Below are 12,564 nucleotides of genomic sequence, written 5' to 3'. Positions count from 1 at the left end.
GGGACGGGGCCGAGCAAGTCCCGCGCTGTCCGTGAGGGTGGGGCCAGACTGCGGTGGAGGTTGGGTAGATGAGCGTTTTCCTTTGGATCTCGGAGTGTAACGCTAACGCCTGGTGTTTTCCATGGAGTGAAATGCAGATTTAGGACCGGGTGGAGTGCTCAACCCGTAGCGCGTCCGGCGCGCCGAGGACAGCCCTTCGTGGGGCGGGGGAACGGGGTCCTCGCAGCCAGCCAAGATGGCTGCGCGCGCACTGCGGGCCGCGCGGCGCTGCTCGGAGCTGGCCGGGGCCGTGAACCGTGCGGTCTGGAGGCTTCCGGGGTGAGCGCGGTGGGTTTGCTGGGAGCGCCGCTTGCTCCTTCACCGAAGGGCCTGCGGGGGAGGGGAGCAGCCACGGGCAGGCCGTCCGGGGTCCTGGATTCGGGTCTTGAATGGCCGCGTGACCTTGCGCCGGCCCGAAGGCTGCGTGACTGCTCCTTGCCTGACGGCAGCAGGTCGGGTGGATGGAAGGGTGCACGCGGACGGGGGATGGCCTGGGCGACGGCGGGAAGAGATCCCCTCGGGGTCGGAGACCGGAGCCTTTAGGCAGTGCTCCTGGATCGTTCTGGGGGAGGCCCTGCTACCTCTCAGGAACCAGAGCCCAACTTTCTGTGGTTCGGGGTCAAGCTTGCGGTCTCAGCTGCTCCCCGGCGTCAGCGTGCTGGACAGCACGTCCATTGTTAAGTCAGGGCGTTTGTTCACCGCCTTCGTCTTCCACCCTCCCAGGCTCACCCAGGTGAGGTGGAGCCGCTATGGTCCTGAGTTCAGGGATCCGTTGATTGACAAAGAACATTGCCGCAAGCCTGCGGCGGAGCTCACTGAAGAGGAGAAATATGACCAGGATCTCAGGAAAACCCAGCTCATCAAAGCCGCGCCAGCGGCACAAACGTGCTCTGTGTTTGCAGATCCAGTGATCAGGTTAGATGGAAAACCTTCTTTCATGGACTTGGGACTAGCCCAGGGAGGGTTTCTGGCTAATACAGCCTTGGAAAGTTAAACCTGTCGTTTCTTGTCCTTGAAGTAAATTCACCAACATGATGATGAAAGGAGGAAACAAAGTACTGGCCAGATCCCTAATGGCTCAGGTAAACAGTTCCTCCCTTGTCTGTTGTCTCCCTTTTGTCCAGGCCTTTTACTGTGCCTGGTACTTTCAGTTTAGCTTCAGAGCTACAGAATGGATTCACCCACCTGTCATTCAAATTTACTTCCCTTTTCCTAGTAGCATAGGAAGTACAGGGCTGTGTCCCACCGTGTTCAGTCCCTTTCCACAATGTTGAAGTTAAAGGTGAGCCTTGAGTCTGCACTTGCATGTTACTGTGACTTCTCAGAGTACTGTGGACAATGATTGAAAAGATAACCCATGCAAGAAACAATTTAAAAAATTTTAAGAGCCGGGCGAGGTGGCGCACACCTTTAATCCCAACACTCAGGAGGCAGAGGTAGGATGAGTTGGCCATGAGTTCAAGGCCATGTTGGACTGACTACATAGTGAATTCCAGGTCAGTCTAAGCTAGAATGAGACCCTACCTCAAAAACTAAAAAACAAACAAAAAAAAAATTGCTGGCTAGGCATGGTGATACACCCTGTGAGTTCAAGGGTAGCCTTGGGCTAGAGTGAGACCCTATCTCTAAAAAAGAAAAAATAACAAAAAAGAATTTACTTCCCTGTATGTGCAGGTGAGGGCTTTGATGAAGTCTCCTGAGAGTCTGTCTGCCGTTCCCCCACCTCAGTAATCTCACCCCACGCTGTCCTTGTCTAGCAGAGCAGGAGGCACTTGAGAGCTTGCTGTTGGGTGTTCTGAGAGGGGAAGGGCACTGCCATAGGACACAGGCTGTTGACAGTAAAGGACAGGGTGCTAGCTGAGCTAGGTAAGCTGGTTGTTATTTGAGACGTGGTCTCATGTGGCCCGGGTGACTGCTACCTTGCTATCTTGAACTTGATCTTTCTGCCTACATCTCCCAAGTTCTGGGGTTATGGGTGTGTGCCACCATGACTGGTCCAACATTTGTTTGAGAGACAAAATCTGTGTATCAGGGCCTCTTGCCACTGCAAACTGCTCCACTGGCTTCACATGGGTATTCGGGAATCAAATCTGAGGCAGCAGGCTTTGCAACCAAGTGCTTTTAATTGCTAAGCTATCTCTCCACTCTCCCTGCCTAAACTGTTTGAGAAACCTGAGAAGCCTGGTCCCCTCTCCCTTTGCAGACCCTGGAAGCTGTGAAAAGGAAACAGTTTGAAAAGTACCATGCTGCTTCTGCAGAGGAACAAGCAACCATTGAACGCAACCCCTACACCATCTTCCATCAGGCACTGAAAAACTGCGAGCCTGTGATTGGGCTGGTACCCATCCTCAAAGGTGGCCATTTTTACCAGGTGAGTGGGCAAAAAAGCAGGTTTGCCCACAAGTGAAACAAGATGGAGGAGGGAGTGTGCAGTGCTGGGTGAAGGTTAAAAGCTATCTAGAGACTAGGAACTCAGAATCGGTCAGGTGAAGAAGGCAAGAGTGAAGTAGCTAAATAGTATCTTCCAAAGACTCACTCCCTTCCCTTCTGTCCAGTCCTCTGTGTGCCTTATTTGTGTGTATGGGTGTACCAGGGTCTCTTGTTCCTGGAAACAGTTACCATATGTGTGTACCACATTTTATTTATTTGAGAGAGAGGCAGATAGAGAATGGGCGGGTCCTGGGGAATGGAACCTGGGTTCACAGGCAAGCACCTTAATGTCTAAGCCATCTCCAGCCCCCATGTATGTCTTAAACTGTAAGTTGACAGTAAGGGACTGTATGTTATCTTGGAATTCTTCCACTCCCACTTTATATGTCCTTTATATGTCAGTGTCTAGAATAGTGACAGTTAATTGCTCTTGAACTGGACTAGGCATCCTGATCATAGCAGTGTCTTAAGTAGGCTTTCTAAACAAGGTCTCATTTTAGCCTGCATTTATTTACTTATTTATTTATTTGAGAGAAAGCGGCAGATAGAAATGGGCATGCCAGAGCCTCCAGCCACTGCAAATGAACTGGACACTTGTGCCACCTTGTGCATCTGACTTATGTGGGTCCTGGGGAATCCAACCTGGGTCCTTTGGCTTTGCAGGCAAGCACCTTAACCACTAAGCCAGCTCTCCAGCCCCACTGTTTGTATCTTCAGTGTCTGACATAGTTCCTGACACACAGTAAGGGCCTGGCAGGTGCTGCTTTTACAGGAGGTCATGTTTTTGGGCACCCTTGGTCTGAGTGGTGATACTGCCACAGTGGACAGGACTTTTCCCAGTTGGTAAAGCTTCCCTTTAGAAAGGAGAAAGGTGTTTGCTGAGCCACTGCCCTTATGTCTACTTCACTGACACCAAGGCTGAGTGGTTGGTGGAGAGACAAGCCACTCCTCAGGCGCCATAACCAGGACGATCCAGAGTATGTACATGGAAAGTCCTTGGAGCTCAGGGAGGCCCAGGGCCCTTGGACCAGTTTGCCTGAATGCTATCTCCTCGCCCAGGTCCCTGTGCCCTTATCTGACCGACGTCGTCGCTTCCTAGCCATGAAGTGGATGATCAAGGAGTGCCGCGAGAACAAGCCTCGGCGGACACTGATGCCAGAGAAGCTGTCACATGAGCTACTGGAGGCTTTTGCAAATAAGGGCCCTGTGATCAAGAGGAAGCACGATATGCACAAGATGGCAGAGGCCAACCGTGCCCTGGCCCACTACCGCTGGTGGTAGCAGGAGTGGAGAGGTTCTGAGGAGCTGGGCGTGCGCTGTCATGTCATGGCACACCACTTGAGCTGCTGCCCCACGGGGAAGCGCCTGTAAGTCAAGGAGGACTTCAATCCCCTTCCCTCTGCACTAGGCCTGCTTTCCCGCACCACCTCCTTGCAAAGGGGGAGCATGTCTTCTTGGGGATTTCTACCAAGAAATTCGGTCTTCTCATCCCTCAGCGTGGGGTGGTTTTGGATGTTAGGAAAGGAAGCAGTATTAGTTTCCAAAAAAAAGTTTATTAGAAAATCCTTAACCTGATGAATCATACTCATTAAACTGGTTGCAGGAAGCAGGCTGGTCTCTACAGTGCTTCTTGTGCAAAATGTATAAAACAACTTCTGTGTTGTGACTTGTGCTCTCCATCTTGCCCTTTGACATTCCCATTTTGATAGATGGGAAGACCGAGACACCAAGGTAGTGTCCCAGCAGTGGTTACTCAGCTCAGTGGTTAAGAGTGTTGCCCTTCTTTGCCTGGCCCAGGTGGAAGGTGGTGGAGGAAGAGGCTGATGGGTGTCAGGGGACAGTCTTAGGCAGGAGAACAGATCTTTTTGGTTTTCCCCAACCCCTGAGTGGGGGAAGGGAGCAGGGTAGAACCACAGCTGGTGGAAAATGCTAGAAGGGACTTTGAGAAAGGCAGGACTCTGGTGCCAGCCTGGAAGGAAGGTCCCAGAAAAGCTGGTGCTACCATGAGGAAGTACGGATCTGAGCCTAGTCAGAAACCTCACTGTAGTAGTACTTGTGGGCGGCAGGGGTGGTCTTCCAGCCGGCGGCCCGGAACTCGATGATCTCCAGCAACAGCAGCTGGGCCAGGGAGCTGAGACCCGAAGGGAGCAGGAAGCCGTCCCGGATGAGCACAAAGAGCTCATCCATGCGCTGCCCATTCATCTTCTCCAGCTGCTCCCCGACTCGGTGCAGCTGCAGCACTAGGCAGTCCACCTGCAGGGGCAGTGGGAAGACCCTGGTCAGCTTAGCACGTGAGTCACTGTGCCTGCTGAGAGCCAGGCGAGCTTGTGCCAAGGTGTGTGTGTGGGGGCAACAGGACTACTTTTGGTGATCTCCCACCTCATTTGAGCTAGGGTCTCATCCATGGTAACACTTACAGTCAAGCTGGCCTGCTGCCTCCTTTCTTGCCTTAGGCACTAAGGATTACAGACTCTAGCAGTATAGGCTGGATTTACATGGGTTCTAGGGATCTGAACTCGGGACCTCACACTTGGGCAGCAAGTACTTAATCCACTGAGCATCTCCTCAGCCCCTAACCCCATGTCTCTGCCTAACCCTCACCATCTGGCCCACGGTTGGCTTTTGGGCCATCTGTGGCCATAGCTGGTCATAGCTCTCGCTATTCCTGACATAGCTTGGCTTTCCTACTGGGGAGAAAGCTGCTCAGCTAGTTGACTTTGGCAGGCTGGTTGGCTGAGTGCAGACAGCTCCCCCCCCACACACACACACACACTTTCTGTCCCAAAATGCCACTCACCTCCTCTTCCTGGCTCAGACTGTCAGGCTGGGCCAGCCGGAAGAGACAGTCGTAGACGGGGTTCACTAGGGCCATCATAGGCATGTTGTTCACCTGTGCGGAGGACAAGATGGGCCAGAGTGGCAACATTAGTAGCTATGGGTCACAGTTCAACCTGGGCCTTGGGAGATAGGCCATCTTTGTCACACAGGGTGGCAGCCCAGGCCTCACCCTTAGGTTGTCAAAGATGTTGCAGATAAAGGTGACATAGCAGACCCAGCCCTGCAGGGAGTGTGCTCGCAGCTGCGCCCGGGCCTGGTACTCCTGCTGCAGCCGGTTGAGGAGTCCACGCCGGAAGACATTCTGGCCTGCTTGTTTACACTCTGCCTGTGAGCCGGTGAGACGTGGTAAGGGGCAGGGGAGCAGTGACATAGGCACTCCACCCGTCCTGGCCTGTCCCTATACTTAAAGTAAAACCCTATGCATCTCTGTCCTGCTTGCCAACCTGTACCCACTCCTGAGTGCTTTCCTCAGAACAGCTCCCTCTCCTCTGCCAGCCCCCCAACCTGGATGATGGCGTAGCACATGCGTCCTGCTTCCTTGCTGAACACACAGTCCTGCAGAGAATGGTCCACAATCACATTGGCCACTTTCTCCAAGTCCACAGCACCTGGATCTAGGGTAGAGACAGGAGTGGAGTCTACAGCTGCCTGCTTACCACATCTGCCTCTACTTGTTTCTGTAGTGGAGCATTCTCATCAGACACTTACGGGATGAAGGGAGTGGGGATGCTGGGCGTGTCTAATCCTGGTACTTGAAAGGCAGAGGCAGGGTTATTAAGTTTGGAAACAACCCGACCTACATAGCAAGTTCCCAGGCAAGTTGAGCTATAGAATAAGACCCGGTCTCAAAAATAAAAACAAAATTGCAGAGGCTGGAAGCCCTGGCGCGCCCATTCTCTCTCTCTCTATCTGTCTTTCTGTGTCTGTCGCTCTCAAATAAATAAATAATTTAAAAATAAATAAATAAAAATAAAAACAAAAGACGAAGAAGCTGAGGGTATATGGTCCAGCACTTGCTTACCATGTGTAATAACCTAGGTTGGATTCCTAGCACCACAAATAAAGACGTGGTGGACTAAAGAAATGGCTCAGCCATGAAGGATGCTTATTTGTAAAGCCTACTGATCTGGGGTCCATTCTCACCACCCATATAAAGCCAAAGGAACATTCTTTTGCAGTAATGAGACCCTGATGTGCTCATATACACAGATGCAACACACGTAAATGGATCTTATTTTATTTTTTTTTAGTATTTTGTTTATATTTATTTATTTGAGAGCAACAGACAGAGAAAGAGGCAGAGAGAGAGAGAGAATGGGCGTGCTAGGGCCTCCAGCCACTGCAAACGAACTCCAGATGTGTGTGCCCCCTTGTGCATCTGGCTAACATGGGTTCTGGCGAAGCGAGCCTTGAACCGGGCTCCTTAGGCATCACTGGCAAGCGCTTAACTGCTAAGCCATCTCTCCAGCCCTGGATTTTATTTGTTGAGGTAGGGTCTTATTGTAGCCCAGCCTGACTAATTCACTCTGTAGTCTCACGGTGGCCTTGAACTTGGTGCGATCCTCCTACCTCTGCCTCCCGAGTACTGGTATTAAAGGTGTGTACCATCATTCTTGGCTTAATTTTTTTTTAAAGACAGGAAAATGGCTGGAGCCTTAGCAGTTAGGGTACTTGCAGCAGAGCCAAAGGACCCAGGTTTGATTCCCTAGTACCCACTTAAAGCCAGATGTACAAGGAAGTATATGTGAATTCCAGGTCAGCCTGGGCTAGAGCAAGACCCTACCTTGAAAAACAAAAAGCTAAAATAATTTTTTTAAACATCAACAGAGAAAAGCATACAGAGGTGGCAGTAAACACCTAGGAAAGATTATGTGACAGGAGACTAAAGTATAAATTCAGTTAGAACACACATCTTCCTTGGCACTGGATTGTAGAGTGCACACAGCAATTTCACAGACAAAGGTTGTTTGTGGGGCTGGAGAAATGGCCCAGCAGATAAAGGCACTTCGTGAAAAGCCTCATGGCCTTGGTTCAATTCCCCAGTACCCATATTGTGCTAGAAGCACAAAGTGGTCAATGTGTCTGGAGTTTGTTTGCAGTGGCAAGAGGCCCTGGTGTGCTTGTGCCCATTCTCCCCCCCCCCGCTTTCCCCCTCCCCTCTCTCTCTCTCTCTCCCTCCCTCTCTCTCTCTCTCTCTCTCTCTCTCTCTCTCTGCTTGAAAAAAAAATTGGTTTGGGCTTTATTTTATTTTTTGGTTTTTGAGGTAGGCTCTCTGTAACTCAGGCTGACGTGGAATTCACTATGTAGTCTCAGGCAGCCTCGAACTAGTGGCGATCCACCTACCTCTGCCTCCCATGTGCTGGGAATAAAGGCGTGTACCACCATGTCCGGCTTTTTGTGGAATTCCCTATGTTGTCTCAGAGTGGCCTCAAACTCACCGCAGTCTTCCTACCTTCACCTCTCCAAGTGCTGGGATTAAAGGTATGCACCACTACACCTGGTAGGGTTTCACTGTAGTCCAGGCTGACCTGGAATTCAGGGTGGTCTTGAACTCATGGCGATCTTCCTACCTCTGCCTCCCGAGTGCTGTGATTAAAGGCATGCAGCATCATGCCCAGCTTTTTTTTTTTTTTTTTTTTTTTAGGTAGGTCTCACTCTAGCTCAGGCTGACCTAGGATTCACTATGTAGTCTCAGGGTGGCCTCGAACTCTCAGCGATCCTCCTACCTCTGCCTCTTGAGTGCTGGGATTAAAGGCACACAACACCACGCCAGGCTCCTGGCTTTATTTATTTTTTTGGAGATAGTTCAGTCTTTGTAGCCCTGGCTGGCCTGGAATTAATTCACTATGTACACCAAGTTAGCCTTAGACTTGCCCTCTTGCCTCAGCCTCTCAAGTGCTGGGATTACAGGCATGCACTACCAATCCCAGCTCAAAGTGTTCTCATAGCATAGAGGCCCCCAACATAAGCGGCTGTGCAGAGCCCCCACATGCTTAGCTTGGCACTTGATGGGCATTGCTAATCATTAGCCAGGTCAAACTTCTGTCCAGAAAGGGTTAGAGCAGAAACAGAAGGGCCAGGACCATTACATATCTCCTCTGTCAAGCCCATTCTCCGTCCTGTCTCAAGTCAGGCAGTTTCGCACATTCTGGCTGTAGCTGCACAGAAACAGCCATATGCAAGGGCTTACAGGGCAAAACTTCTGTCATGGATACTTCTAGAAGGCTGCGACTCATCCTTTTAACACTGGCCTAACTAGCTTGTTTTCCAGATCTAGAGGTAAGTGGTGAGTCCTACTCAGCAGGTCAAAGGACAGATGGGCATTCCCTGGCTCCAGAGCTCAGCCCGGTCAGAGGGTTTCCATGCCCACCTTTGAGTGCCGTCTTCAGCAGGTGTTGGGTCTCTGCATCAAAAGACTGGATTTTATACTCCTCTCTGCTGGCCTCTCCCATGACTGCCCAGGCTCCAGGGCTCTTCACTGGGCTAAAGACAGCACCTGAGAAGATAGGACACAGGGCCCTCAGGTGTGGCACACGCAACTCAGGGCTCCCATTCCTGCCTCCAGCCATGGCTTCGGATGGGCACAACTGGGCTGTCAATGGCATTCAGTGATAAACTGAGAATGTACCAAGCTAGTAGAGACCGCTCCAGCCAGGCACCTGCTGCTCAGTTTAGGAAACCCCGGGCTAGTGGGATTACTCGTTAGACATGAAGGGTGAGTTCATTTTACAGTCCCAGCAGGGCCCAAGTTATTAGCCAACATCAAGGTCCACCAGGAGAGGATACGCTGAACTGGGGGAGGTATGGAGAGGTGGCTGTCAGACTTGCCCATAAAAACCAGCTGGCAAACTGCTGGCTCAGCTCCATTCCAAGTGAGTGACAAGGTGGAAGGCTCCAAGCTGCTTCCACACCAGCAGGGATCCAAACCCCTCTTTCCTGCCCTCGCCCTCGGCTTTAGCCAAAGTCCTCAGTCCATAAGACCCGCCCCTGCAGGCTAAAGCTAGCCTGCGTGGGTGCGCGCCGCCGGTCTCCTTGGCTGCCCGGCCGCTCCGAGCCTCAATTCCCAGCGTCCCGAGCTAGCTTCCGCTCGGGACAGACTGGTTAAACTGGCCGCCCGAGTGGCCAGAAACCGAGCCGCATCCACTCGAGGCTGGGCTGGATCTTTCCTCTTAAAAGCAGGCAGCGCAGGGGGAGGACGGGCATGGTGGCGCACGCCTTTAATCCCAGCACTCGGGAGGCAGAGGTAGGAGGATGGCCTTGAGTTCGAGGCCACCCTGAGACTACATAGGGAATCCCAGGTCAGCCTGGACCAGAGTGAGACCCTACCTCGAAAAAAAAAAAAAAAAGTAGGCAGCGGGATGGTGTCCTAAGAGGTGGTTGCTGCCGGAGTCCCCTCTCTAGACCTGGCGTCTGCGGACCTCCCACACACAGAACGCCCTTCCCCGCGGCGCGTGTCCCTCGGGCGGGAGAGGCCGACAGGACCAGGACCCACCTGCCGGGCCGCCGCGCGGGTGGGTTCCAGCGGGCGAGGTAGGCGCGCGCAACCGCGATCGCGGGGCTGCGCGGCCGCTGAGCTCATCTCCGGCGCGGCGGCGGGGCGGGTGGGCTCGCTGGCGCCACCTGCCGGCCTCTGAGCCCGCCCCCGCCCTCTGCGCCCCACCGCCCGCACCCCACCACGATCGCGGTCCCAGCCCGGAGCACGAGCCGCCCCAGCCGTGCGCGACACAGCCACCCCCGCGCCAGGAGGCGCTGCCCCTGTCCCAGTCCCGGTCCCCTCCTCACCAGACGCACCTCGGCTTCGTCTGGGATCGCAAGGGCTCGCGTGCGCGGGGCCGGATCTGCTCCTCGACGCGCATGAAGGCTTTGGTCCTGCCTGGCGGCTCCCCGTGACCCCGTCACCATGTCCTCTTCGGGGCTCAGGTGAACTAGGTCACAGCCGACTTCTCCAGGCCGCGCGCTGTGGGAGGAGCCCCAGGGGGCGTGGCCTGGCCACGGGAGGAGGGGCGGGCCTAGGCTGGCGGTCCTGCAGCATCCTCTCGGTCCAGGCGCTCTCCCGCTCTCATCAAAGCACACAGGAAAGGCGGCTGTGTAAAGGCTTTGCGAATCCCACCAGCTCCCTCTCCTACTCCATTAAGAAAAAACTACGGGCAAAGTAAGTTTCACATCAAAGGTGGGGGTCCCATTTGGCTCCCTGTGATCCGTGATCCGTAAGATGTTAGGGTGTCCCTGTGCTGCTGCCCCACCAAACTTCACCAGCATGGGCTCACATTTCTCTCCTGCTTAAAAGCCACCAAATCGTCCACAGGCAGTGGATGTGGAAGGGAACTCTCGGAGGCAGCCAAAGAAATTTAAAAGCCAGGCGCCCTCCTTTAATCCCAGAGATAGGAGTTCGAGGCTACCCTGAGACTTCATAGTGAATTCCAGGTCAGCCTGGACTAGAGTGAAATCCTACCTCAAAAAAGAAAGAGGAGCCGGGCGTGGTGGCGCACGCCTTTAATCCCAGCACTCGGGAGGCAGAGGTAGGAGTATTGCCGTGAGTTCGAGGCCACCTTGAGACTACATAGTGAATTCCAGGAACAGCCTGAGCCAGAGTGAGACCCTGCCTCGAAAAACCAAAAAAAAAAAAAAAAAAGAAAGAAAGAGGAAAAGCCGGGCGTGGTGGCGCACGCCTTTAATCCCAGCACTCGGGAGGCAGAGGTAGGAGGATCGCGGTGAGTTCAAGGCCACCCTGAGACTCCGTAGTGAATTCCAGGTCAGCCTGGGCTAGAGTGAGACTCTACCTCAAAAAAAACAAACAAAAAAAAAAAAAAAGGAAAGAGGGCTAGAGAGATGGCTTAGCGGTTACGGCGTTTGCCTGCAAAGCCAAAGGACCCAGGTTTGATTCCCCAGGACCCATGTTAGCCAGAAGCACAAGCATCTGGAGTTCGTTTGCAGCCATTCTCTCTCTGTCCCTCTGTGAAATTAATTAATTAAAATTAAACTAGTTTAGTAATGAAAGATATTACTGCTTTAATGGTAATATCTGGTTTAGTATAAGGATGTTTCTAGTTGTGTATGAATGCTGGCAACTTCATACATTCTGACAGTTGTTTAAAAATGTAATGTTAAGCTTAGGTTTAAAAAAGCTGGTAAACTGGGTCTTTGTCATTTGCTTAAAAAAATAAATGCGAATGTGTTTGGTGTATTCTTTCATGAAAATAAATAATAAACTCAACTAGAGAGGCAAGGAGCCATATCATCTACCTGACTTAAAACAAATAGCCAGGCTTTAATCCCAGTATTTAGGAGGCTGATGTAGGATGATCACTGTGAGTTTGAGGCCATAACGATTACATAATGAATTCCAGGTCAGCCTGGGCCAGAGGGAAACTCTACCTTGAGCCGACCCCCCCCCCAAAAAAAAAACAACACCCAGCAACAGCAAAAAAATCCAGACAGCTGTCTTCTGTGACTCCAGGTTAGGGGTGCCAAAGATCCACTGGCCTGAGAGCACTCTCCAGTCACCAAGAGCCTGGAAGAAGACTCAGCAGCCTGGGCCTGGGCCAGAACCTGAGCAAAGGCCCCAACGTCCTCTCAGCAGTCATTGCAAGGGCTAGACAGTTGGCTAAAAGCCTACTCCTCCCTCCACCAGAGCAGAAAGGTGGAAGGGATGGCTGCGGTGTTTTCTCTTCTCATGCCCCTGAACAGGTTTCATCTCTACATCTACACACATGTATTGGGAATCCCTAGGCTGCTTCGGGGCTGAGGCCCACGGGGGTTAGAGGACACATGTATCCGGCACTCAGAGCTGGTGCTGATGTCAGCTGACCTGACTGTGAGCTCTCCACCCTAGCAGGGATAACCCAGCCCCCAGTGAAAGGGGAGCCATCAAGACAGACTCCTGAACTCCAGTTCCTGCCTTAGCTGCTTGTAGCTGAAGGCCCTGTCACAGGAGAGCAAGGCCTGGGGGCTGGTGCCATTAGACACACATGGGTCTATGCCTGGGGGACTCAGAAACTACCCATGTGGCTATCACTATTCCCTTTAGCCCAGGAACAGGAATGAACTAGGGCAGCAACTACCAAGCAACATGCTGTGACAGGAAGGTAAGGCCCTGTGAAGCGCTTGTCCGGGAAGGTGGAGGAATGAGATAAAGAATGCAGCCGGGCCTGGAGGCACAGCGGGGCATGATGGCGCACACCTTTAATCCCAGCACTCCTGAGGCTGAGAGAGGAGGATCACACAGAGTTCGAGGCCAACCTCAGGCTACATAGTGAA

The 12,564-nt window shown here is 52.6% G+C and overlaps 2 protein-coding genes and 1 non-coding gene across 5 annotated transcripts; 2 read left to right on the top strand and 1 right to left on the bottom strand.

Moving 5' to 3' along the window:
* The first annotated feature begins 17 nt into the window (after nucleotides 1–17).
* On the top strand, nucleotides 18–4,121 carry Mrps7 (mitochondrial ribosomal protein S7). The gene is made up of 5 exons (XM_004655178.2): nucleotides 18–318; nucleotides 763–954; nucleotides 1,058–1,121; nucleotides 2,243–2,410; nucleotides 3,529–4,121. Exons 1-5 carry the CDS (start codon nucleotides 236–238, stop codon nucleotides 3,748–3,750), a joined length of 729 nt encoding a protein of 242 aa, XP_004655235.2. The 5' UTR covers nucleotides 18–235; the 3' UTR covers nucleotides 3,751–4,121.
* Nucleotides 1,206–1,411, top strand: LOC123463820. Its single transcript, XR_006639195.1, has one exon. It is a non-coding gene; the product is annotated as a small nucleolar RNA SNORA73 family (small nucleolar RNA).
* Nucleotides 4,003–10,294, bottom strand: Mif4gd (MIF4G domain containing). 3 transcript variants are annotated; one of them, XM_045158141.1, is made up of 6 exons: nucleotides 10,090–10,294; nucleotides 8,678–8,803; nucleotides 5,812–5,921; nucleotides 5,477–5,632; nucleotides 5,267–5,359; nucleotides 4,003–4,722 (listed from the first exon to the last, which is right to left on the bottom strand). In XM_045158141.1, exons 2-6 carry the CDS (start codon nucleotides 8,757–8,759, stop codon nucleotides 4,495–4,497), a joined length of 669 nt encoding a protein of 222 aa, XP_045014076.1. In that variant the 5' UTR covers nucleotides 8,760–8,803; nucleotides 10,090–10,294; the 3' UTR covers nucleotides 4,003–4,494. The 3 variants fall into 3 exon arrangements, with proteins under 3 accessions (XP_045014076.1, XP_004655236.1, XP_045014077.1); XM_004655179.2 differs by having other exon boundaries at nucleotides 10,099–10,293; XM_045158142.1 differs by lacking the exon at nucleotides 10,090–10,294 and adding an exon at nucleotides 9,800–9,875.
* Between the last annotated feature and the right edge of the window lie 2,270 nt (nucleotides 10,295–12,564).

Source organism: Jaculus jaculus, chromosome 9, assembly GCF_020740685.1.
Source record: "Jaculus jaculus isolate mJacJac1 chromosome 9, mJacJac1.mat.Y.cur, whole genome shotgun sequence".
Taxonomy (NCBI): domain Eukaryota; kingdom Metazoa; phylum Chordata; class Mammalia; order Rodentia; family Dipodidae; genus Jaculus; species Jaculus jaculus.
The sequence above is the reverse complement of the archived record's forward strand: the minus strand, read 5'-3'. Positions and strand labels throughout refer to the sequence as shown.

What these genes read in the sequence shown, in the direction of transcription:
- Mif4gd (XM_045158141.1), bottom strand. Translation starts at nt 8,759, where the DNA reads ATGGGAGAGGCCAGCAGAGAGGAGTATAAAATCCAGTCTTTTGATGCA. An exon ending in GCTGAAGACGGCACTCAAAG is followed by an intron (nt 5,922 to 8,677) that starts GTGGGCATGGAA and finishes TCTCTACCCTAG; the next exon opens with ATCCAGGTGCTGTGGACTTG. An exon ending in ACATCTTTGACAACCTAAGG is followed by an intron (nt 5,360 to 5,476) that starts GTGAGGCCTGGG and finishes TCCTCCGCACAG; the next exon opens with GTGAACAACATGCCTATGAT.
- Mrps7 (XM_004655178.2), top strand. Translation starts at nt 236, where the DNA reads ATGGCTGCGCGCGCACTGCGGGCCGCGCGGCGCTGCTCGGAGCTGGCC. An exon ending in GCGGTCTGGAGGCTTCCGGG is followed by an intron (nt 319 to 762) that starts GTGAGCGCGGTG and finishes CCACCCTCCCAG; the next exon opens with GCTCACCCAGGTGAGGTGGA. An exon ending in AAGGTGGCCATTTTTACCAG is followed by an intron (nt 2,411 to 3,528) that starts GTGAGTGGGCAA and finishes CTCCTCGCCCAG; the next exon opens with GTCCCTGTGCCCTTATCTGA.